Source organism: Ostrinia furnacalis, unplaced genomic scaffold (assembly GCF_004193835.3).
Source record: "Ostrinia furnacalis isolate ACB-3 unplaced genomic scaffold, ASM419383v2 OfSCF2106, whole genome shotgun sequence".
In the NCBI taxonomy this organism is placed as follows: domain Eukaryota; kingdom Metazoa; phylum Arthropoda; class Insecta; order Lepidoptera; family Crambidae; genus Ostrinia; species Ostrinia furnacalis.
The window spans coordinates 176,626-202,676 of NW_021132345.1; the positions used below are offsets into that span (position 1 = coordinate 176,626).

Sequence of the window (26,051 nt, forward strand, 5' to 3'; positions counted from 1 at the left end):
AATAATTTAATTAGGTACCTTGTAGTAAGTCATTTCGGCTCTATTATTACAACGTCAATATTTTCTATAAAATTAATTAATGACTTAGAAAATTAGCGATAATTTTAAAGAATATTTCCTCAAGAGGCGAGCCTTCTTTATAAAACTGTATTAGGCAGCAATTTAAATAAATAAAGAGTAAGGCGTGACGCGTGGAGGGCTGCTCTTACAGCCGACAGCGAATATATTGAGAACAATCATACAATTCATGCTTCATTAATCTACAATCTCCTAAGGTACGTACATAAGACATCTGACTAACGCATCAAGCAAGTAGGATGGTAAGTTTGCAATCACGGAACAAAAAAACAACACAAAGCTTTAAAAAAATGGGGAAGAAGACTTCTATGACTCAAGATAAATCAAGTTGACATACAATAAAAAATAATGTAGTCTCGGTTTCAATTCCCCACTAGGTCTGTGATCTTGACATAGCCAATCAAATAAGCCAATGACCCCTTTATGGAACGAAGTTAGAATACCTAGATAGGTCAGAAGACATACGTCTAATAGGCTCAGGGAATAATGCCTTGGGATTTTTAGCCTTATGATTAAAAATACAAATAAGTAATCCTATCCTAAATCCTAGGCAAGATCTAACTTTAATAGGTAGTTACTAATTCCATAAGTATTAAACTAATTCGTCGATCAAAACGAAAGAAACGTTATAGTACGAATCGCAAAATGGCTTAAACTTTTTAGCTTCCCGCCAAACTCAGAGGATAGCAAATGTCACTTCCGCCTGTACAATTTGACGTTTGGCAAATATTGATGATAGGCTTTTATTCATGTTTTTAAAACGAAAAAATAAGTTACAATTAATAAAACCAATAAAAATTACCTATTTTTTCTTCATAATCACAATTAAATCATTCATCATGAATTTTATAGATGACAGAGGCTGCATAAAATGAGATTCCTTTGCCGAACCTCGACTGAAAACTAGCGGATGTGACGTTTTCCTTTGACATCTTGACATTTCAAAGTTTTGCAGCCTCATACCTGCGCGCGCTTACTGAAAACGAAAAAAACAAGGTATCCAGACGGATCAATAGCCTGAAGAGATAGGAAAATCTAGACTCAGGTCTCATCTCTTTCGGCGCGGGTCATTTGTGGTGTGGAAGCTGGGATTGCGTATCGATTAGTGCCGTTCATGTTAGCTGCGAATCTAGTCCGGGCAAATGCAGGGGAGCTTCAAGATTCAGCTCATAAACATGGGCACACGGGCGGCTGCCTGTAAGCATTCATTTTAATACTCTCGCTTAAGCATTCAATTCATTTGTGGACCTATCTGAATTAGTTTATCGGGAGCAATTGATTGCGCGATAATATTGCGCTTTTATGTCTGTTGAGGACACTTTGAAAAGTTTCAATTTCTTTTTTTATGGACTAATTTAAAAACTTTTAAACGTTAGTACCTAGCTCTTACATTTAAAATATTATTTACCTAATTTAGAACAATTTAATGTTAACTATGCCTACTTATTTTAGTATTTAAATAATTTCCAAATTTATTTAAAACTGACATGTCAAAATAAAATATTTTTTTAAAACCAATCACATTTATGAAAAATTTCCAAGCATAGAATTGAATTATTTCCATATATTTCCATATTAGTACAGCGATAAACTCATTCCGATCAGGTCCAAAAGCTTGCATGCACATTAACGCGTTTATTTTTCAGAGGCGTCTGAACAGGGGGCCCTCATTGCGTAGAAAGCTTTTTGTGTGTACTAATGCTGCCCCCGCAGGCTGATAACATGCAGTATGTGTCGGAGCCACTCAGCCAGAAAGGTGAGCGCGGTCGGTCGGTCGTGTAGTTGTTGCACCTGGTGTGGATTGTCGGACCCGTGGCACGACTGCTTACTCTCGTTCCGTTGGGGTTGCCATCTGGCCTCTAGGTCTTCGGTTTTTATGGAGATTGGTTAAATTAATTTTATACATGGGGTTTTGATTTGAATAACTTGATTGGTATACAATGTAAATAATAGTTTCAACATATTTAATTTTGAACTGATTTTTTATATAAATTATTTTTGGTGTTCAAATTCTCATATAAAATAGTCACATCACACAAAGAAAATATTTTAAACTTTTTTACGGGGTCAACTTTGGAGTTCTTATATCTAGAAATCATTATCTTGTATGTACATACAAGATTATCTCTGATTTAGAATTTAAATGAATACTACAGCTTTTTATTACCTATCTACCTACTATAAATTAGTGTATGATTCAATCCCTTCACAATGCTGTTTCTTTCAGTTAACTGAAGTGTAAATTCTTCATGAGCATTGTAAATATACATTTTATAATGTTCTTTCAAATTGTCTATTAAAGTAGGTATCTCAGAGTAATATAATTTATTGCCTGCATACTTATTCCTAGATTAAAAAATAATATTTTATAGCATAGAATGTATGTAGATGGCAACCCTATATTTAGGCCCTACACTGCATTTTCCCTTCTTAGGTCTCTTGTGTAGTTGTCTCGATCCTGGGTTTAGTGTGGGTTGAACGAAAATCATATTTATTCCTTTGTGATATGATATACCTAGTACAGTCGGCATCAAATAATTCGTGACACCCAAGGTGGCCAAAAACCTTATTCCAATGATGGTTTTCGCGTATGAAAAATCCGCCAGATGGTAATACGTAGACGCGAGGTCCAAATGCTGCATGATTGGTTATTTTTGACATGACATTGACAGATGTCAAAATCCACCAATCACGCAGCAGTCAGACCCCACATCCACGTCCCGCCATCTAGCGGATCTTTCATTCGCGAAAACCCTTATTTATTGTAACAAAGACGTGTTGCGAACTTTTTGGCTACTTGGGTGTCCCTATTTGACGCTGACTGTACCTAGTTACCTACAAATTGTACTATTAATAGATATTAAGATATTGGATGCTGGGGTGGATTGATATTGATTTCGTCTGGGGCGAGAGAGCATGCGCGAAACTACCCCCGTCTAGACGCATATACTGGGGGTACATATCTATGGATTCTGTCTGGAAACTGTATTCAGTGGGCATTCAGTTTTAGATCTTATCAGTGTAACGTAAAACATAATTTTGCTGCTACAATTCTTAAGAGCGGCGGCTGGAGTTATAAAATGTTGAAGGAACTGCGGTATCACAAAGGAATAAAGGTATTTTTTGTTTGAAGAACCTCACTGCTCGTTTGGAACTGTCCCATTGCTGTTTGGTGTCCCTTGTTCCGTATTGTCAGATGTCCCGGCTGCACGTTGGTCCGTTAATGTTGGTATGTTGTCCCTTCTGTCTATAAGCGGCTACTTTTAGCGCCTTGTCACTTAAGTACTAATAAAAAAAAACTAAACTATACGCACCAGCGTTAATGTTTAATATCTGTCTATCAATATTTTTAATACTTTACCTACAGATTTTTTTGGTTTTTTTTTTACTGTAACTTCGTAATCCACCCATAATTCTGATCAATAAACTGAGTATTTGATAGTTTTTGAAATATCAGATAGAACTATGGACCTGAAAATTTTGGGCACAATGTCCAAGAAACAGGAGACGCACAACTTGAGGCCCTCGTAAAGGTTGCGACATTTCAACCTGTTGATTTCGGTGTCTAAAAAAGGCTTTGGGTGCTCTGAAAAAGGTCGTACAGCTTTTATTAGCTACTAGCTTTCCGGCCGGGGTTTTCCCGGATATTATTCGATTTTTTTTTCGTAAAAACCATCCTTGGACTTCAACTGCTTCAACGAACATTAAAAAAAATGGTAGTTGGTCCAGGCGTTGTTAAGTTATACGCTTACCAACACATTTTGCGATTCATTTTTATACCAATAGGAATATACTTATGTGACCTGGTACTTTAAGTGCTGCTGTCTGTACTTCTGTGATGTGTAGCGTCAGCAGGACACGCCAGTGTTTGTGCTCGTTTCTGCTGTGTGGCTCACCTTTCTTTCAGGTTAGGCTGATCCGTTCTACCCGCTACTGCTTCTTAGTTAGTTTAAAGCTGGAGTCTTTGTGTTGAGTTGTGTGGCACGATCGTAATTTAAAGTATAAGGACATTAAATGTGTTGAGAAAAGTTGCTCAATGTCGCGTGACTAGGCTCCTGTTTTTCTCTAGAATATAAAAGAACTTTAAGGTCTTCTTGCACAAATTTCTTTGGATTATACCTTCTTATAAGTTACGGGAATATAATAGAGCTTCATAAGCATGACGAGTGTCAATTTTCGTCTAGATTTATGATGTTGAATTTTCGCTGGAAGACCTCTAAAAGTAGAGGGTGATTTTTTGGAACTTATTTTGATCTGATCTTTGTTCATAGAAAGTTCCTTAAAATTTAACCAGTTATTTTTGGATGGATTTCGTTATTGCTACACAACTTCGACACAGCAAATTCTAGCTTAATCATTTTATAACAACGTCTTGAAGGGCAAGACTGAGTTAGTTATAATGTATGTTCTGTTAGAACTAACTATACCTAATTTTATGTTGTTTGTTACCTCTCATCTTCAACGTTATTGAGAAAACATAGTGCGTGTTGACACCAAGACGAAACTAAATTACCAGTTCTGCCTCTTCCTTAAAAGTATAATAGACGGAGTGCTCCTGCATACGAAGCCGCCGCCGCGCCGCCTCCGCGCCTTTGCACTGTTTATACGCACCGCGTGAAGCCCGCTGCCGCGCCGCCGCCGCGCCGTCAAAGCCGGACCGGTGAAATTATGCTTTGACGGCGTGGTGGCGGCGCGTATGAACAGTGTAGGGGCGCGCGGTCGGCGCGGCGGCGGCGTCGTGTGCAGGAGCGCTTAAGTCTCCAAATTGAGCTCTCAAAGTGGATACCTGCTCTTAATCGAGCTCTATTAGCTGATTAAATACCCTATTTCGGTGTGAACGCGCACTAGAATCACCTACGAGCTCCCCCATAAAGTGTGGTTCGTCTGCAGTCACGGCGAAGATACGCAGCCTGTATGACTGCCAGCTGCGGCTGATGCACAACATCCAGCCGCTGCCGTCGGGCATTGACATCGCGAACACCGTCAAGTACTTCTCACAGACGCTGCTCAGTAAGTCCACTGCTCAATTCAGACTTCATAGGTTTCCAATAGGATCTCCAACCCGCTTTCCAAGCGTGGGGATTATGGAAAAACCCTCCACAGTGGAGGAGGCTCTAGTCCAGCAGTGGACTGTAAAGGGCTGTTGATGATGATGATGATGAGGTTTCCAATGAGAAAAATGCATAAGGTTGCGCAACATAACGTTACCCTTTATGGGTTTTTAGTTAGAGGAATACATCAGGTTACCCACAGACGCTGCTCAGTAAGTCCACTATTTAGTCCACCCTTCATAGGTTTCCAGAGAGAAAGGCTTGTCTGAATTAAGTGTTACTTTTTCAAAGCGCCGCGATTTCCCAATCGATTCTGTTTGAATCAGAATTGAGGAGGAACTAAAGTCGCTGACTATCCCTGAAGTGGCAATGGGCAGGGTACATAGTACGCATAACTGACGGCCGATGGGGCTGCAAGGTTCTGGAGTAGCGGCTGGAGTACCAGAAACGCAGCGTGGGACGTCCACTCATACCCATAAGGTGGATTGACAACTTCACCAAGGTAGCAAGAAGGCGCTGGATGCAGGCCGCTACAACCGTGCAATTTGGAGATCATTGGGGGAGGCCTTTGTTCAGCAGTGGACGTCCTGTGGCTAAAATGATGATTAAGACTAAACTCACGATCTGCCTTCCCAGGCGTCCTCAAAGATGTGCCCCGTTCTCCCCTGGAGATGCTGCGCGACGCGGACAACGATCCCGACCGGATGACGCTGTACCCCAACCTCAATTAAAAACTCCATCAGTTTATTAACACTAAAATCCCTCTGCCTTCCCAGGCGTACCTACTTAAAGATGTCGCCCGCTCTCGTGAACTGCGATTTTGACAAGAGGACGCTATACTGGCTATACCCCAAACACGATTACGAGTACAAACTCCATCACCTTATTAACATCACTCTGCCTCCCCAGGCGTCCTCAAAGATGTGCCCCGCTCTCCCCTGGAGATGCTGCGCGACGCGGACAACGATCCCGACCGGATGATACTCTATCCCAACCTCGACTACAAGGGGTTGTTCAACGCTATATCCCAGCTGGTCGATGCTGCTCCACATCTGCAGTATGGGATACAGGGTAAGTGGGTAATATTCGTATTTAAAGTAAACAGGTATAGGTACTTATTTAAAGGTACGTCGTTGTGTGTATTTTGCTCAATAATAAATGCGGTATGCACATTATTTAATCGAAATCATAAGTCAACAGCCAGCCAGTGTCATACACTGTACTTAATGGTTCAGACTGAAACATAGGCTAATTAGTCCAGAGGCAGTCGAGTGCTGGTTGGGAGCCTTCCTAAGAAAGGAAATAAGCACAAAATCTAAGAAATAAGGTCTGGTAAAATATACAAAGAATTTCGTTTTAGGTTGATCTAACAGACACTAAATCTCTATTAGTTCAGATGTAGCATGAGCAGTGTAGACGAATTCTCCATTTTTCTCTTAATTCCGATAAATTGGAGAGGGACGTGTTCCTGCAGTGTAGACTAAACGATCTGATGATTCTAATCGTTTATTCCAGCATTTGGCCAAGCAGTTCTCCAGTGCCTGGGCTGTCTCCTCCCATTCCTGGAGTACGACATGATCGACAACTTGCCTTACCTGGTGGCGTACTGCGTGGCTGTCTTCCCGGTGACGCTACACCAACAGATACTGCACCTGCTGTGCTATTACATACTGCCTTTTACTATCAGTGAGTAGAGTTCAAAATGCATTAAGGATTTGTCATACTGGATGACTAATGCGTTCTAAGGTCAGGACAAAGTGAAGCGCGCGCTTGTACGCTAAGACCTGACCCCAGCACGCATCTAGTCTTTAAACTGCATGGCTCTCCTGAATCTCTAATGTTTGTTTTTCAAAGTTTTCGACATTTACGTTTACAATATTCCTACAGCACGTCGCTATTCTGGCCTAGAAGAGGAAAGCCAGGCGTCTCAGTCTGTAGCAGCCATTGTCATGATGGTATTCCAGCATTCTAGCAACCCAGGTAAGAGATTATTTGTTGTCTACTATGATCAGTTTAAAAAAGACCTTAATTTGTTAATAAGAGAAGGATTTATAATAATTATAAAGTTTTTCTAAAAAGAAGTGCCAATTAGCTGTCAAACATCATTTTCATTTACATTTTTGTTCTTCTCAGAGTTCTTAAGACCTACCTATTTACTTTCTTAATAATCTCCCTACCTACCACAGCCTATCGCCATGTCTCTGCCTTTATGATAAAATCAAATTAAGTCCAACCAGTGAAGTTTGGAATGGAGTCGGGTGGGTGTAGGCACGGTAATAATATTATTGTAACTTCATATAAACGGACGAAACGCGAGCTTTCCTTCGAAATTCAAATCTCGGTATGCGCTCGACATGCAAAAGTCGGGGGTGTCGCGAATGTGCCACAGTAATAAACGGACGATGTGTTGTTTTTTAAACAGTAAGTGTTTTTTTTATAAAAATAATTACAAGTAGGTACCTATTTATACAAGGTGTTAGGTAAATGGATTTATAAGCCGACACTAGCCCATGTTAACATTTATGCATGTAGATGGTATGATGAAGTCACTGATATCATTTTTTTAAATTTTAATAAAAACAAAATTTATAAAATCAGATTTGTATCCAAATTAAAATTATTAAAATGATGATATCAATTTTCTGACTTCAGATTATAACATGCGATAGGGACAGCCCTATCGCATGTTGTCATACGGTGACGTACTGCGCGGCTGTTGACATTTATTTCAAAAATATGGTCGAGTTGGAATACTGTATAGATAGTATTACCGTGGTGTAGGTTCACCGCAATAAAGTTTTTGCAACGTCTTCACTGGGCGTCACATGTACAAAATTACCTATGTTCTATCAACCCTTCCTAACATGCAATAAATAATTTGAATTTGACAACAGTCCATCGCTCGGCGAGGATCGAACCAGCATTCCTTGAATCTCAAATCGGCAGTACCACACTGACACAGTTAGCCTATTGTCACCAATGTTTACTAGGATTAACTATTTTCTCCAGCCCACCACTGCCAACTCCTGGAATGCCTCATGTCCATGAAGCAGACAGTCGTCAAAGACATCCTCTGCGTCATCGCTTACGGAACCTGGGGCGCGAGGCTGTCAGCCGCCAAACTGCTGTTCTACTACTGGCCCCCGTTTGACGCCAAGCTGTTCGACAGGAAAGGCCTGCTGTGCAAGTTTTCAAGTGAGTTTTATACTTATCTATCGTTCTAGCGCTTACCAGTTAGCGCCACTGAAGAGTAAGGTCCTGTCACTTGCAAGTAGCGAAGACAGTGGCACCAACTGGTGAGCACTAAAGTGGTAGGAGGACTATCGTATTTGCACTCATTAAGATGGCGCCACTGTAGAGTAAGGTCCTGTCAATCGCCAGGGGTGCCAACTGTTAAGTATAAAAACGATAGCCCTCATTGAGTTAGTGGATGTGATGTATTTATGATTGAAACTCGGTTTCTCCGATACTCAGCGTTTATGACATAAAATAACGTATACAAATATTTGATGATCGCGGTAAGAGGAATGGAAGTCAAATGAGGGTGGCGCCGTGTGCGATCGCAACCGTTATCTGTCAGATTCGTAGTGTTGTGCGCGCTCGCTAGTGATGTCGTAATCGATTTCGGAACAGTTAGTTAAAAAGTGTTGATGCGAGTGCCCCTTTATGATATTATTGATATTAATACTATAATAGCCTACCGTCACACCACTAATCGATTGATACTTTCTATGATTTGACATAATATGACAATTATATGAAATGGTAAGTTTGTGAGTTGATATATTTAAAAGTCTCCAGAAAAGTATTGATAATTTTAAGTAACTTTCTATGATATCAAATTTTGTTGAAGTTAACATTTGTATCAGCGAAGCCGACACCTTTCGTCTAAAGTCCGGTCCCTGAGTACATATAATTTGGTCCAATGACCCCAAGCTACTCATCCTTATCGCTCGCGCGTAATGATATTGCTGTTGTGCTCGCTCACTCACTGCGGGCGCCCGTCGCACAGTCGCGACAGCAATATAATTACGCGCGAGCGATAAGGATAGGTAGCTTGGGGTCATTGGACAAAATTCTACGTGCTCCGCGACCAGACTTTACAAGACAACACAGTTTTCTCTTATATCAAACCAATTAAAATTATTAATTTAAAACTTTCGCGTTGCATAATTTAATTGAAATTCCATCGCCTCCCAGACGACCTCGTCCCATTCCTGTGCCAACGGGACATGTGTCCCAACGCGGGCACAGCGGAGGCGGCGAAGGTGTGCTACGACCACTGCATCAGCGTCACCTTCGCGTCCGACAGCCCGCCGCCGCTGTACCTGTGCATTGAATGCGCCAACGAGATCCACAGGTCAGTACCTGTGCTAGATACCTGTGCTCGTCTGTGACTGAAAGATACCTGTTACTGGCAGTTTGGCCAGCAATCCTTTTTTGATATTATTTATGGTTTTTTACTTTTTTTTAAATATTGTTTTTGGTTTTGAAGTTGCTTTTTTACTGTCTCTTGAGCGATCTAGTTTTATGTCTTGAGCAAATATACTGTTTTGGCCCTGTTTTGGTGTGTTCCCGTAAATTGCTTCTTGCATATTATAATTAAATTGTCCAAAGATTTATTATTTATTTATTTATACATTTTCTGCGAGTTTTCCATGCACGGGAGAGCATTTTTCTTATAACTAATTAAAATGTAAACAGGGCCCTTATGTGTTATTCTTTGAATATACCGCGCAGTGAGCAAGCGCTACAGTCGCTTTGAAAGAACTAAGTCTTTAATTTCACCGAAAAAATCTGACTTGCCCCATTAGGCTAGAAGCTGGGCATAACTGGCCCCCTTTAGGCCAGAAGCTGGGTATGAATTACCTCCCCTAGCCTAGAAGCTGGGTATGATTTGCCTCCCCTAGGGCAGAAACTGGGTATGACTTGCCTCCCCTAGCTTAGAAGCTGGGTATAACAGCTCCCCTTAGGCCAGAAGCTGGGTATGACTTGTCCCTAGGCCAGAAGCTGGGTACGCCCATGTGTGCAAGGTAATTGTGCAGGTATATGTATACCTGTGCTTGAAGAAGGCTCATCGAATACTGCCAAGATGTGCTACGACTACTGCATCAGTGTCACCTTCAGCGGAGGGCCATCGGAAGCGAAGGTTACGCATTATTGTATCAGCGTGGCGTTCGCTTCTGAAGGCCCTACGCTGTAACTTTGCATCGAGCGCTACAAGAAGATACATTGATTGTGAGTTCTGTACCTGTGGGTTTCTGTGCTAGAAACATGTGCCCAATTTGTACCTGTTTCGTTTCTGTACTAGAAACATGTGCCCAATTTGTACCTGTTTCGTTTTTTATACTAGAAACATGTGCCCAATTTGTACCTGTTTCGTTTCTGTACTAGAAACATGTGCCCAATTTTTACCTGTTTCGTTTCTGTACTAGAAACATGTGCCCAATTTGTACCTGTGCTTAAAATGTTGTTTATATGATTTTGTACTTATGTGTATTTTCCCAAGTACTGTAACATATTTTCCAGTGTTTTTAGGATCAAATTGTACTCGTATCTAATTGAAAAATTTCTTTCTTTTATAGAGAGCATCCGAATCAAAGATTCTTTGATATCCTGCATCCACAACAACAAGTGTCAATGGTCTGCGAGAATAAGGTATGTCTAAATCGTGTATATGTCACCGTAAAATTGTGAATTCCGTCAAAATATAATCTAACCTAACATAGGTTTACAATTTCACGCGTTATATTATAAAGTTACGACATATTATACAAATGAAATTGTTTTTCTTTCAGTGAGGGATTTTTTTTTTATTACAGAATTGCCGCTCTACAGATAAGGCGGCCTTCTCAATTTGCTTCTCGAACGAGTGTGCAAGTTATAATGGCAACCATCCTATCAGGTATTTCTTTTGTTTTTGTATTCTCTTATTTATTTTTTTAGTTATTTATTTTTGACCAGCTTTTTCCGGGAAAAGGCCTCATGTACGCATATATCTCCCATAGTAGCCTTTTACAACATCTACGGGATATAGGGTGGTCCCTTTACTTTGCCAGAACCACACAGCTATTATTGTTTTATACAGGGTGTTACTTTGCATTCTTGCCATATTTACAGAGGTTACTATATTACTGATACTGAACACAAATCCGCAATAAAATAATGCCCGAAAAATTTTTTTTTTAATCTTGAGTATTTTATTTTATCGACAATCTGTTAAACACATCACTAATTATCGTAACGCATGCACATCACTAGTTGGCGATGGCGATGAAGACTTTTTTACTTTTTATTGTATTTTTAAATATCTATTGCAATCTATTGTCTTTAAAATGTCTTTTTGACACTTGTAAAAAACTGAGAAATCCATCAATTACAAATCACGTTATAAATAATACAAAAATGTCTGAAGTGTATTCAAACAACGAATAATTTAATCAAAATGGTGCTTGGCGTGTCTGCAAGACGTCTTAGACGAAATGCTTGATGACGTACCCTTAGCGTTACACCAAATGCTCTACTACCAGCAGGATGGTGCTCCCCCACATTAAGGACGTCAAGTGCGCGAATAATACGTTTGGTGAACAGTGGATTGGACGAGTAGTCCAGTAGCTTGGCCACCACGATCCTCGGACCTGACACAAATGGATTTTTGGAGTGACTTGAAACGACTGGTATGCGCAGAAGAGATAAACAGTGTAAACGAGTTACAGTTAGTTAGTTAGTTAGTTTTGCAGGGCAATCGAATACCGCACTTAGCCTCATGATAGGGCCATTGTGCGCGATTTGTGGTTTATCTTCCTACTCCAACCACCCCAGATCCCCCCAGAAGGCGAGCAGCCCGTCCAGGCTGCTGCAGGCTTCCTGTAGCGACGACGGTGATCGAAGAAATTGAGCCCGTTGTTCTTCCACGCTACTGCACTCCATGAGCACATGCTGCGGTGTTTCCTCTGCCACCATGCACCCCCTGCATAGTGGGCTGTCTGTGACACCTATGTTGTATAGGTGCTTGTTTAGGCAGTACGTAAACTTTGTAAGTAGGAACTTATAAATAAATAATTAATTGTGAATAAGGCGATTTCATTTCATACTTAATTTATTAATTTGTAAAAATAGGGTACAATGTTAAAATTAATTAAAACCCTAATAATTATTACGTATTTTTGACGGTCCTAAGCCCGTAAAGTAGAAAGGAAAATCTGAAATCAACTGAAGAGTATTTTAAAATAATTATTATGACTGGATAAAAAGGCTGGTACCCAGAGCCATAAAACAACAGATTATTAAGAACTAGGCCACGCCCACTAGGTTTATTCCACTTGCACCTGTAGAACGTGCAAGACAAAATGGGTTTATTCCAATTTGTACTGAAAAACCAAATTTACTAAAATCTTAGTGTACTTTCTTTATGGGAGTCTCTTGTTTATCGTAAATAATAGGTGTTGTTCCCTACTTTTATCTCTGTGAATATGGCAAGAATGCAAAGTAACACGGTGTATTTTTCATGTTGTTTTATTTTAGTGTCAGTTCATATTTTTATTTATAACTAGCGGCCGCCCGCGACTTCGTACGCGTGGACTCGTTTTACCCCTTAGGCCCAGAACACACGGTGAAACGCAACAGCAACTTCTAGTTACTTTTGAGTTGCATCTAAGTTTCTGCCATAGATTCTATTGAGAGACCACACATGACGCGACCAGTTTGAAACTGGTCAAACTGGTCGCGTCATGACGTGTGGTCTCTCAACGGAATCGGAAACGGTTGAATTTTGCAAAATCCCGGTGAGCACCTAGCTACGTTCTAAAAGGAACCCGCATGCAAAATTTTGAGACTTTGTAGTATCTGAGATTTCGTGATGAGTGAGTCAGTCAGTCAGTGACCTTTCGCTTTTATAAATATAGATTTCATTCCTGGTTTCAGATACTGCCAACAGTGCCACGGCAACCGCCACAACAGCCGACGCGGTGGCGATCACGTGGTGCACACGCGACTGCCGCACGCGTGGCAGATGGATAGCGATATGCAGACCAACCTCGTGGAAGCCATCATGAGGTACGGGAAACAATGCTTTATACAGGACGTAGTTTTATAAAACAACGTCCATCTCAAGGGTGGTGGTCCACATGAAAGTAGTTACAAGAAAAATATTTGACTATTACTTTATTATAGTCTGGTCCGGGAGCACGTAGAATTTTGTCCAATGACCCCAAGCTACCCATCCTTATCGCTCGCGCGTAATTATGTTGCTATCGCGCTCGCACACTCACTGCGGGTGCCAGTCGCACAGTCGCGACAGCAATATAATTCCGCGCGAGCGATAAGGATGTGTAGCTTGGGGTCATTGGACAAAATTGTACGTGCTCCCGGACCTGACTATAGTAAAAAACCTTGTTCAAACGATTTGTTAGATGCGTTTTCTAATATTTTTATTTTCTTGTATAAAAAATTCCGATCGAGTTTTTTCACTGTAGAAAAATATCATGGAATATTTTATTTTCTTGTATAAAAAATTTGGAATGCCTTTTTTCTCTGTATTTATTTTTAACGCACGCAAAATTTCGTAGTCGTTCATTACCTTATTTCATTGTGGCTTAGAGGCGATAACAGCTCAACTTAAGAAAACTGCACGCCAGACCAACAAATAATATTGGACGTGGAAACCATCAAAGGCACGGCAATAATGACTTTATTTGCTCGGACTTAAAGGCGAGAATAGCCCAACAAAGAGACTGCACAATCGAGAAGAAGTCACGTCCAGTTAAACTCAAAAACTACTTTATTTGTCTGGGCTTAGAGGCGATAATAGCCCAACGGCTTAAAAAGACTGCACGCCAGACCAACGAATAATATTCGACGTGGAAACCATCAGAGGCACGGCAATAGACTTTATTTGCTCGGTCTTATAGGCGAGAATAGCCCAACAAGGAAGACTATACCTTCGAGACAAGGTCACTCAAAAAACGACTTTATTCATCTGGGCTTAGAGGCGATAATAGCCAAATGGCTTAAGAAGACTGCACGCCAGACCAACGAATAATATTCGACGTGCAAACCATCAGAGGCACGGCAATAATGACTTTATTTATATGCTCGGACTTAAAGGCGACAATAGCCCAACTAGGAAGACTGCACATTCGAGACAAGGTCACGTCCAGTCAAACTCAAAAAACGACTTTATTTATCTGGGATTAGAGGTGCTAATAGCCAAATAGCTTAAGAAGACTGCACGCCAGACCAACGAATAATATTCGACGTGGAAACCATCTGAAGCACGGCAATAATGACTTTATTAGCTCGGACTTAAAGGCGAGAATAGCCCAACAAGGAAGACTATACCTTCGAGACAAGGTCACTCAAAAAACGACTTTATTCATCTGGGCTTAGAGGCGATAATAGCCCAATGGCTAAAGAAGACTGCACGCCAGACCAACAAATAATATTCGACGTGGAAACCATCAGAGGCACGGCAATAATGACTTTATATGCTCGGACTTAAAGGTGATAATAGCCCAACAAAGAAGACTACACCTTCGAGACAAGGTCACTCAAAAAACGACTTTATTTGTCTGGGCATAGAGGCGACAATAGCCCAACCGACGACTGCACGCCACACCAAAGTCGTGGAGACCATCATGTGCCACGGCTGTAATGACCATTTGCCGTGGCGCATTATGGATTCTACGAGGTTGGTAGCGCAACTGGCGATGGAGTAAGCACAACGCCAAGTACTCTGTAATAGTAATAGCTTAGTAGCCTTGGAGCTCAGAACTTTCGAAGTTCAATAAAAACTGTGAGCACATTATTAGGTACCTACTTTAAACCAAAATCGAAAAAGTGCCGAAGACAAAAAGAAAATAGCTTGGTAGCTCAACAGCTCGGAAAAGCTGAGAAAGTGCGGAAGACCAGCGACTCAATGCTGAGGGGAAACCTTTTCATCATATTCACCTTTGTATCATTGTAACATAATATAAATGTAATTATGTTATTTACATTTATTTATTTTTAAATATTGTTGTATGTTAAGTCTAGGCGCAGACCACCGACTTTTTGATTTTTATAATATACTAGCTTTCCGCCCGCGGCTTCGCGCGCGTGGACTACATTATCTACATATTTTACGGAACCCTATTTATTTCCAAAATAAAATTTAGCCTATGTTACTCGTGGATAATGTAGCTTTCGAATGGTGAAAGAATTTTTAAAAACGGTCCAGTAGTTTTTGAGCCTATTTATTACAACCAAACAAACAAAGTTTCCTCTTTATAATATTAGTCTAGATTAGTGTAGATTAAACTATTATGTTGCATTTTTTACCATAAAATTATCACTTCACGTTGTTCAGTTGGATCGATTTCCAATTTGTATGAAGAATCGGCCGACACCAAATAGGTGTAATCTGCGCACTTTCATACTCTCCATAGTGATTAACAACCCGACTAAACTATCGGCCGACGAAAAATCGGTGGTCTGAGCCTAGGCTAAGTGTATTATTTATGATCTTCTTACTTCTTACTATATAATATTATAAATGCAAAAGTTTGGATGTCTGGATGTTTGTTACTCTTTCACGCAAAAACTACTGAACGGATTTTGATGAAACTTTGCAGTATTATTGTTTATAACCCAGAATAACATATAGGCTATAATTTATAACGATCTCTGAAAAACTAAATTTCACACGGGTGAAGCCGCGGGCAAAAGCTAGTACTGAATAAACATTCATTCTTACATCAAAAATCGTAAAAGCAAGTAACCCTGGTTTTCCTAAATAAATAATTAAACATCGTTACAGTTTAATGAAGGAAGCGAAACCGATCAGCCTGGAAGACCCTGACAACACCAGCCAGAGTGAGGTCATGAAGCCGCCGGTCTCAGCGAACTTTTCCGACCCCATCTCGGTGGAAGACCGACAGCTTTTGGGCAGGTAAGAAATTGGGTTTATAAACTAGATAACATCATTTCAGCCACAAGACGTTTTTTTACCCGGACTACGCCAGAAGAAGGTATAAAATAGTAAGACACGGGTCTTAACGCGACATTTATTAATGAGTCCGCGAGCCGCACTTTTTTAGTATTTTACTTACGAGCGAGTCTTACTATTTTAGTTGAAATAGAAGGAGGGTTATTAAATGTAATTCGTTGAGGAGGGGGGGCAAACCTTTAGAACCCTTTCTAAAGGTAAAGCTAGGGAGCTTGAGGGATTGCTATCGATAAAATTGTTATTAGATTAAGTACGCTCTTAAAGATTGACCCTATTTTCCCTGGCTAACTTTAAGTAGATACTTTGCATAGTAATAAAATTTAATATTATTTTAAGGTATGGAGTCTGGTTGATGGTAGGACTATGCACGCCAAATCCCGACACTCCAGACGAAGTCTTGGGCCGCTTGCTGTCGGTGCTATTCCACTGGTTTCACGTCACGTCCTTCTCTTATGTCGGTAAGTTTTTAATAAAGTATTTTTCAATTGTCCTAATTAGATGACACCCATTAATGATGAATGGAATTACTCTGAACAAGCTTGATTATTCCTCCGGTATTTCTGTTGCTATAATATATTTTTATTTATAACTAGCTGACCCGGCGAACTTTGTTCCGCCTTAATGGCAATAAATAAGCAGACTTTTTGTTTAATTTCGAACGGGATAAAAAGTATCCTATGTCCTTCTCCTGGCTCTAAACTACCTCCCTGACAATTTTCAGCTAAATCGGTTCAGCCGTTCTTGAGTTATAAGTGAAGTAACTAACACGACTTTCTTTTATATACAGTGTGAGTCACGTTAAAGTGTACATATGAAAATATATGAAACTAGACATATTTTTATCGATAAAAAAGAGGTCAAAAAATTTTTGAGATTTTTTTTTCTTCCAATTACTTATTGTAAAGAAAACGTAATAACTTTTAAACTAAGCGGTATATCCTGATAAAATAAAAACAGTAATAATGCTAAATAATAGGCAATACTAAAACAATACAAAAAATACACAAAAAATGACAAAAAATAATAAAAAATGATGCTTTTTGAAAAAAAATTGCTTAAAAATTCGTATTTTTTGGTTATTTGATAAATTTCTCAAAAAAATGCCCCTATAACAGATGGTTTTTATTACTTTTTATTATTCTCTATCGTATTACTTTTGTAAAACCAAAAATCGCATGTCTCTATCCCTATCACAACGTTTGCAATGATCGTTTGAACTAAGCCTCTCCGGGCGCGCCATTCAACGCTTCGTTAACAACGGAACTGAAAGTGACTCTAGATTTGTAATTTTTATAAAGACAAGTTAGATTTTAAATAAAAACAAAAGATTTCGAAGTAAAATAAGCATTTGAGTTAAAATTAAAATTGTCTCTACCTGTAGCGGAGAAAAATGTGGTGGCAGGCCTTTGTTCAAACGATCATAGCAAATGTTGTGATAGGGATAGAGACCATGTGATTTTTGATTTTACAAAAGTAATACGATAGAGAATAATAAAAAGTAATAAAAACCATCTGTTATAGGGGCATTTTTTGGAGAAATTTATCAAATAACCAAAAAAATACGAATTTTTAAGCAATTTTTTTTCAAAAAGCATCATATTTTATTATTTTTTGGCATTTTTTGTGTATTTTTTGTATTGTTTTAGTATTGCCTATTATTTAGCATTATTACTGTTTTTATTTTATCAGGATATACCGCTTAGTTTAAAAGTTATTACGTTTTCTTTACAATAAGTAATTGGAAGAAAAAAAATTCTATAAAAAATTTAAAAAAAATCTCAAAAAATTTTTGACCTCTTTTTTGTCGATAAAAATAGGTCTAGTTTCATCTATTTTCATATGTACACTTTAACGTGACTCACACTGTATATAGATATACATATTTACTCTCGACTTGGAGGCCTTCGGCTTAATGACGCCACTGAGGGGTGAGTGTGAGTTTACAACAAACGCGCTCACTAGAGAGCGCGTAAAAAATGACATTAAATGTATGACGGATTGTTCAGCGCCCATAGCGGAAACTTTCAAGAACTAAATTTTTCATACATTTTTAAACTCGCTCACTATAGTCTTTTTCACCTAAGATGATCCGTATGACGTTTCGAGTTTGAAAGATTTAGAGATGTCACATAACTAAACCATAGCGATTTATCTATCGATTTTTTTCGAAGAGGTAGTGAAACCTACTTTTAGAGAAATATTTTGTATAGGTGTTATTTAACAAAAAACATATTTTTTTTTAATTACAAATATTATTGTAACAATTTTTTATTGATAATATTCAAATTTCATGGTTCGTGTAAAAAAAAACGATTCCTAAAAAGTACTGGTTCTGTTTCTTTAAATTAAAAACTATAAATTTATTTTCAATGCGTTTATTAAAGTCAATAATCGAAAAATATAGTTGATTTTGTGATGTTTTTAGTAACTAAGTATTCACTGCAATCGATTAATGAACCGCGGAAATAATCGATTTTATTAAACAAGAAATACCCCAGCACTAAATCTATTCCGTTTCACACATTGCGTACATTAAATAAAAAATAATTTTACATCGTATTTAATTAAAATATAATCAATAGACTCAGATTTTACTATATATTTCAAGACAAGTAGTTAATTTTTTTTTTATTATATTGCTAATAAAATACAAATATTTTTTCAAAAATATTCTGCATATGTAGTATGCGTAATATGGATAACCTTGAAGTGTCATACGGATCATCTTACGTGAAAAAGACTATAGTGAGGACGTTTGATGCAATCTCACACTCAGCCCACAAGTCAATGAGGGCTATCGTTTTAGCGCTCACCAGTTAGCGCCACTGTAGAGTAAGGTCCTGTCACTTGCTAGTAGCGCAGACAGTGGCACCAACTGGTGAGCGCTAAAGTGGTAGGAGGACTATCGCATTTGCACTCATCAAGATGGCGCCACTGTAGAGTAAGGTCCTGTCAATCGCCAGGGGTGCCAACTGTTAAGTATAAAAACGATAGCCCTCATAGATTAAAGGTCCTGTCATTCACTAACGGCGAGTGCTCATATTCACTAGTTAGCGCCACTGGCGAATAGGGTTCTGTCAATCGATAGTGGTACCAACTGGTGGATAGCCTATGAGACTATCAATGTGGTGGTTCGCGTCACAATCGAGATAATTGACTCAGACTGGAGACCGCAACCCTTGACTTTAGGCTATGTCGAGTATCAGGTCGCGAGCGAGACTTCTGTCTCGGCTTATTCCCGTTGTCTCCACTAGGCTTGTCCCCACTGATGGGAATTTAGTTAAGTCGTCATTCCTCCGGTCGGTGGGGACGACGGGAATAAACCTCCGTCTCGCGTTTTTGTCTCGCATCGCAAACTGCCGCCTTAATAATCATTCCCATATCCAGGCGAGACAGCAACAACAGTAGAGAAACTCAAGATCGAGCATGCCTGCGGCCATAACCTCTTAATGATAGCGGATCGCGTCATGACCAAGTTAATGCGACGTTACTCGCGTCTCGCTTCTTTATCTTCTGTCTCTGTCACGCTCGCCAACTAATGCTTATTCTTGTTTTTTAAATTGCTGTCACTTACTAAATCTCTTATCCAGGTGAGACAGCAACAACAGTAGAGTAACTCAAGATCGAGCATGTCTGCGGCCATTGTCTTTAACTAATGATGGTGGATCTCGTCGCGAGTAGGACAAAGCGACCGCGACTCCTCTCTCGCTTTATATCCTGTCTCTGTCCCGCTCTTGTCTCTTTGTGAACTGTCGTCTTACGCCCGATTCCCATATTCAATCCTTGTCCAAATCCGGATTACAACTGTCAAATTGAATTCAGTTTTAGATTATATTTCCAAAATTTTCGATGGATTTACACTTTAATATTGTTTAAATAGTCTTATAAACAATATAAAAATGTAAAAACATCAAAAACCGCAGTTATTTTGGCCAAAAACATATTAAAATTTGACAGTTGACAATCCAAATCCGTATAATTTGGATTAGGATTGTATATAGAAATCCAGCATTAATAATCATTCCCATACCCAGGGGAGACAGCAACAACAGTAGAAGCTCAAGATCGAACACGTCTGTGGATGGCTACGCGGGCTCGCGGAGACGCACCGCGACCATGACGAAGCGACCGCGACTCCTCTCTCGCTTTAAATCCTGTCTCTGTCCCGCTCTTGTCTCTTTGTGAACCGCCGCCTTAATAATCATTCCCATACCCAGGGGAGACAGCAACAACAGTAGAGAAACTCAAGATCGAACACGTCTGTGGTTGGCTACGCGGCCTGGCAGAGACGCACCGCGACGTGCTCATCGCGTGCCTCAAGCCGCATCCGCCGCAATACACACGCGCCGCGGGTCACTGGGAGAACCTGGACTCCAAGACCATCCACCTCAAGGACGGGCTCAACAGGTACAGTCACAAAATATAACAGAAGACAAACTCCATACTAAACGCGCTCGAGCCACGCACACATAGACACCGCTCTAGCAAGACTGTCTTGGACGAATGCGAGCGCGACGTGGCGCGACAGACGTTCGCCACACGTTCGCTGTGGTTCGCTTGAGTCACGCGCCGGTCAACCGCCTGTGATATTATTTTGTTTTGCGAAATTGACAAAAATGAGTGAACAGAAAAAGTCGTATTATAATTGTTCGGTATTTGGTTGCTTAAACTCATCATTTAATACCGAATTTTCATTTTTTAAATTACCAGTTGATTCGGGGAGGTAAGTAAGTTATTTATTTGAATTTCAATTGAAATTGAAAGCCAACTCAATTATTAGGATTATCGAATTGTTTTAGAGAGGTTTTAGGAATTATTGGATAACTAGCTTATGCCCGCGGCTTCACCCGCGTGAAATTTAGTTTGTCACAGATCGTCATAACTTATAGCCTATATGTTATTCAGGGTTATAAACAATAATACTGTAAAGTTACATCAAAATCCGTTCAGTAGTTTTTGCGTGAAAGAGCAACAAACATCCAGACATCCAAACTTTCGCATTTATAATATTAGTTCGATAATAGTGTAAACCACTTAACTAAATAGTACTTCCTTCTCGTGTATTTGTTTGCAAACTATTACTATAATAACGTACTAAATATAAATAAGTATACCTGTTATTGTCTTTCTTGCATAGTATTAAGAGTACCTAACATTTTTCTATCATAACGAAATAAACGCAACACATGACAAGACAACCCTAGCGCGACGGCCGAGCGTGCGAGCGAGAGAGGTATGCAAAGCGAGGTACATACATGAGTTTACCTTCTGTTATATTTTGTGGTACAGTGAAGAAAGAAAGAAAGAAAGAACTCTAAGAAATAAAGAAAGAATGAATGTCAAAAATCACATGTCTCTTTCCCACCTCTCTCTCTCATCTTACTCCCACCTCTGTCTCCCACCTCTCTCTCGTCTGTCTCCCATCGCTCTCCCACCTCTGTCTCCCACCTCTCTCTCGTCTTTCTCCCATCGCTCTCCCACCTCTCTCTCTCATCTTACTCCCACCTCTGTCTCCCACCTCTCTCTCGTCTTTCTCCCATCGCTCTCCCACCTCTCTCTCTCATCTCACTCCCACCTCTCTCCCACCGCTCTTTCCCACCTCTCTCCCACCTCTCTCATCTTACTCCCACCTCTCTCTCTCATCTTACTCCCACCTCTCTCTCTCATCTTACTATCTTACTCCCACCTCTCTCTCCCACCTCTCTCCCACCTCTCTCTCTCATCTCACTCCCACCTCTCTCCCATCGCTCTCCCACCTCTCTCCCACCTCTCTCTCTCATCTTACTATCTTACTCCCACCTCTCTCTCCCACCTCTCTCCCACCTCTCTCCCACCTCTCTCCCACCTCTCTCCCACCTCTCTCCCACCTCTCTCTCTCATCTCCCCCCCTCCCTCCCCTCTCTCTCCCCTCTCCCTCATCTCCCCCCCCTCGCTCCCATCTCTCTCACCTCTCTCTCATCTTTCTCCCATCGCTCTCATCTCTCTCACCTCTCTCTCATCTTTCTCCCATCACTCTCATCTCTTTCACCTCTCTCTCATCTTTCTCCCATCACTCTCATCTCTCTCACCTCTCTCTCATCTTTCTCCCATCGCTCTCATCTCTCTCACCTCTCTCTCATCTTTCTCCCATCGCTCTCATCTTTCTCACCTCTCTCTCATCTCTCTCCCAATTATCTCTTTCCCAGGACCATCCACCTCAAGGACGGGCTCAACAGGTACAGTCTATCACACTTCTGTAGCGGATGTACAGCTAGGATCCACATACAGCAGACTGACCACTGGGACAACTCTTGTACAGCCAGGTTCTACAGACGGCAGGCTGATTACTGGGAGAACTTGGCCTCCAAGATCATCCAGCTCAAGGACGGGCTCAATAGGTATAATTTACAGGGCTAAACACTTCTTCAAGGACAATCAACTGGTAGAGTTATAATCCCACTCTTTTTCTCCTCACTGCAATTCCTGTATGGCCAGGATCCATATGACAGAGCGGCCACTGGGACAATGTGACTTCTAAGACTAAAACCAACCGCGCCACACTTTCCACTGCAAATCTTCATACGGGCCGAAGACCACTGGCATAACCTGGCCTCCAAGTGGCACCATATCAAGGCTGGTATAGTCACATCACTATCGCAGGAATCTACTCAGCTACGCATTATGCCTGCTATAAATGTACATAAATGTGTTCTATGGTGTTCTACTCAAACAAGTGTGTGAGTAAGTACTGTTAATTATTTACTTGAAACGGATCTCTTTTGGAAAAACAATAATATTTTTGCCGGGGAGCGTACACACGACAGCCACATCGAAAACGCGGTAAAACCCAACTGACAGCTCCGAGCTGTCAAGGTGACAGCTCGGACTAGTGGGTCTAGACAAAGTGCAAATTAGGCAGTTCGATTTTTTCAAGTTATTTATAATTTTCAAAGTGCAAATTATAATCGCAAACTGGTCGAAAAGCCCCTTTTTTGTATGGAGTTTTGACGGATTCGATTTTCGATTCGATCAAAAAGTGCGTTTTGTCTAGGGGGGTAGGTGTTATTTGAACGTCATGTCACAAGTTCATGATACAACAAAACACAATAGCCATAGAGGAGAAGAAGAATGTAACTGAAAAGGAGATGTCAGCTAACAGTACCTAATGTAGGTATGTGTGAAAATAAATGGTTGTTGTGACGTGACGTGCGTAAGGAGTTAAGAAAATTACGTCACTGACGTCATTTTCTTAACTCCTTACGCAACATACTTGTAATATCTAATTGATTTTGATCTACTTTTTTATATTTTGTATTTAGGTGAATTAATTGACGAAGGTAACTTGGTGTCAACAAAGTTCGCACAGCTGTTACAAAACTATATCGTTGTATGTTTTTGTTCCAGGTTATACTGCCTGATTCCTTACGGCATAGTCACGCAGTCTATTTGGGACATAATCATGCCGACTTGGATGGAATCCATATGCAACGAAGTACCAGAAAGGGTAACACTACAATTATCGTAGAGATATAAAATTAACGTTGTTTAAGATTAGTTAACATTTTAAAAAGATTTTATAAAGCACTTTTTCACGTCCTACTTCAACCCTATTACACTGCTTCGATCAGGCCTGTTCATCTTCGCGAGTTTACATCGAAAACAAAACACACACGATGGCCCACCTACAGGATACTATTCGACAAGGCCTCACATACGAGCGAACATTGACTCACGCACGCGTATTCTTGTGTATGATAGAAGAAAATAAAGAAAATGGTGTACTAATTACTGAGAAGTATTTAACTGCCTAAATAATAATAAAAAACACAGAATGTACTTTTTTAACACCTTCGCTGCCAGCCTAAAAATGGCACTGTTCCGTTCGGGCCATGGGGGACAATGATGGGCGACACTTTAACTTTCCGTTCGGGCCGCGTCGGACAATGATGACCGCGAGTCAGACCTATGTTTAAACCTCTGTATTGAGCCGATGGACAGCATTTCATCAATAATTCTCATATAAGCTGACCCGCGCGGCTCCCAAGATTAGTGTACATCACTTGGTTCTCAGGTAAAGCTCGGACTTAGAAAAAAAAATGTGGATAACGGTAGCGCAATGAAACATGGTAATTATACAATGCATTTTTGCAAATTTATCAACTTTTTAGCAAGATAATAACGGTTTATTAATTAAAACATATCGTTTACTTATTTTATATAATTTATAATATGCAGGACAATAAAAAAAAAAATGTTCCTGTATCGCTAGTAATAAATTAAATATCGTTTTCAGATCGAAATGAGTATTGTTTTGAAGACCGGGTTTGTGAGTGTTACAATATCAAATTCCAACCACAAACCGTATTTAAAGGAAAGTTGTTGGTATTGGGCTGGACAAGTCCGAGATGTAGAAGAATTAAGAAAAAAACAAGGGTAGAGTTCAATAATTCACGCTCTCATCATTAGGCAAACATCTGTGCACAACAACTACTGTGACTCATTTTTGTACTACCACGTTGTATAGTCTAGTTATTTCCAAATTGTAAACGGCTATTAAAACAGCCCTATCGAAATACAGTCCTCTCTTTTATTTAAGTTCCCAGTAGGACCCTTTTCATGCGATTAATTAATGATATTAAAATGTATTATGTAGAATCGCTTTGCCATTGACAGATACATCTGATGACAGAGCTTACATTATTTCTACTTTTGACCACCATGAGCGCTGCGATAGATTATGTTACCCCCACCTAGTACTTCGCACCCAGCGAATAGCTTCGGCGCAGTGCCGATCACTGTCATTTTTCAACAAAATGGTGCTTGACTCTTGAGACAGGCTAAATTACACCANCTTCGCACCCAGCGAATAGCTTCGGCGCAGTGCCGATCACTGACGTTTGTCAACAAAATGGTGCTTGACTCTTAAGACAGGCTAAATTACACCATATTGTTAATGACATTGAGCATACATTTTTTTAAATACCTTCGCGAAGTAAAACTTATGTACGTAGTACTTATTATTATTCTGTGCTTCGATACAATAAGGGGGATAATGTTAAGAAGGAGCAGCGCAAGAAACTCTTAGTAAAGATTTTTATCCGCGGCTTCGTCGGCGTCCATTTTGGTCTGTCATAGAAAGTTTTTTCACACGCGTGTTTCCGCTACAAAAGCCGGGATAAAACACATAACAAACTTTCTATTTAATTTAGATCGGTTCCTAGTGCTTTAAGCTTAATTGTCCGTCCAACCTATCAATAACGGAGACATTATAATAGGATGATATTTTAACGATGATGATTTACTATGATTTATTAATTGTTGCAGGAACTCCTAGACCTAAAAATACCTCTAGCAAAGATCCTAGAGCCAGACGGGACTATGGTGGGAGTAGAAGAGAAGAAACTATACAACTTCGCCATGATCAAGGTCACTGAAACTCCTACACCAGACACCGTGTTGCCCGTGCTGGAGTGGTTCCAGGTTCGAATCTGACACTTACTTTGATATGTAATAACGAAACAACATGAGCTGAACTTCTGTTCAGCTACAATAGCCGAATAGAAACGACAGTAGCAGAACAGTGAAGTTAGAACCCCGCTGCCACTGGACTCTTGTGGCGACCATGCAAAAAATCCCAACTAATATTATAAATGCGAAAGTAACTCTGTCTGTCTGTCTGTCTGTCTGTCTGTTACGCTTTCCCGCTTAAACCTCGTAACCGGTTTTGATGAAATTTGGCATAGAGATAGTTTAAGTCCCGGGAAAGAACACAGGATAGTTTTTATCCCGGTTTTTGAAACAGGGACGCGCGCGATAAAGTTTTTCTGTGACAGACAAAATTCCACGCGGGCGAAGCCGCGGGCGGAAAGCTAGTAAGAAATAAATAAGACGTTGACGAGTTAAATGAGACATGATGATGATGTTTGTGACAGTATAATTTCATAATCTTTAGGTTTGAT

The 26,051-nt window shown here is 40.1% G+C and overlaps 1 protein-coding gene across 1 annotated transcript in view; it reads left to right on the forward strand.

Annotated features, from left to right (window-relative positions):
* The first annotated feature begins 1,083 nt into the window (after window positions 1-1,083).
* The window catches only part of unc79 (UNC-79 domain-containing protein), an 88,307-nt gene continuing 63,339 nt past the window's right edge, over window positions 1,084-26,051 (forward strand). The window contains exons 1-16 of the mRNA XM_028307188.1: window positions 1,084-1,275; window positions 1,725-1,834; window positions 4,969-5,088; window positions 6,039-6,200; window positions 6,645-6,815; window positions 7,017-7,109; window positions 8,139-8,324; window positions 9,330-9,489; window positions 10,715-10,787; window positions 10,952-11,034; window positions 13,053-13,184; window positions 15,925-16,056; window positions 16,450-16,571; window positions 20,331-20,520; window positions 23,497-23,596; window positions 25,417-25,572. Of these exons, the coding sequence (XP_028162989.1) occupies window positions 1,777-1,834; window positions 4,969-5,088; window positions 6,039-6,200; window positions 6,645-6,815; window positions 7,017-7,109; window positions 8,139-8,324; window positions 9,330-9,489; window positions 10,715-10,787; window positions 10,952-11,034; window positions 13,053-13,184; window positions 15,925-16,056; window positions 16,450-16,571; window positions 20,331-20,520; window positions 23,497-23,596; window positions 25,417-25,572 (1,938 nt within the window). The 5' untranslated portion in view covers window positions 1,084-1,275; window positions 1,725-1,776. The remainder of the gene's footprint in view (window positions 1,276-1,724; window positions 1,835-4,968; window positions 5,089-6,038; window positions 6,201-6,644; window positions 6,816-7,016; window positions 7,110-8,138; window positions 8,325-9,329; window positions 9,490-10,714; window positions 10,788-10,951; window positions 11,035-13,052; window positions 13,185-15,924; window positions 16,057-16,449; window positions 16,572-20,330; window positions 20,521-23,496; window positions 23,597-25,416; window positions 25,573-26,051) is intronic.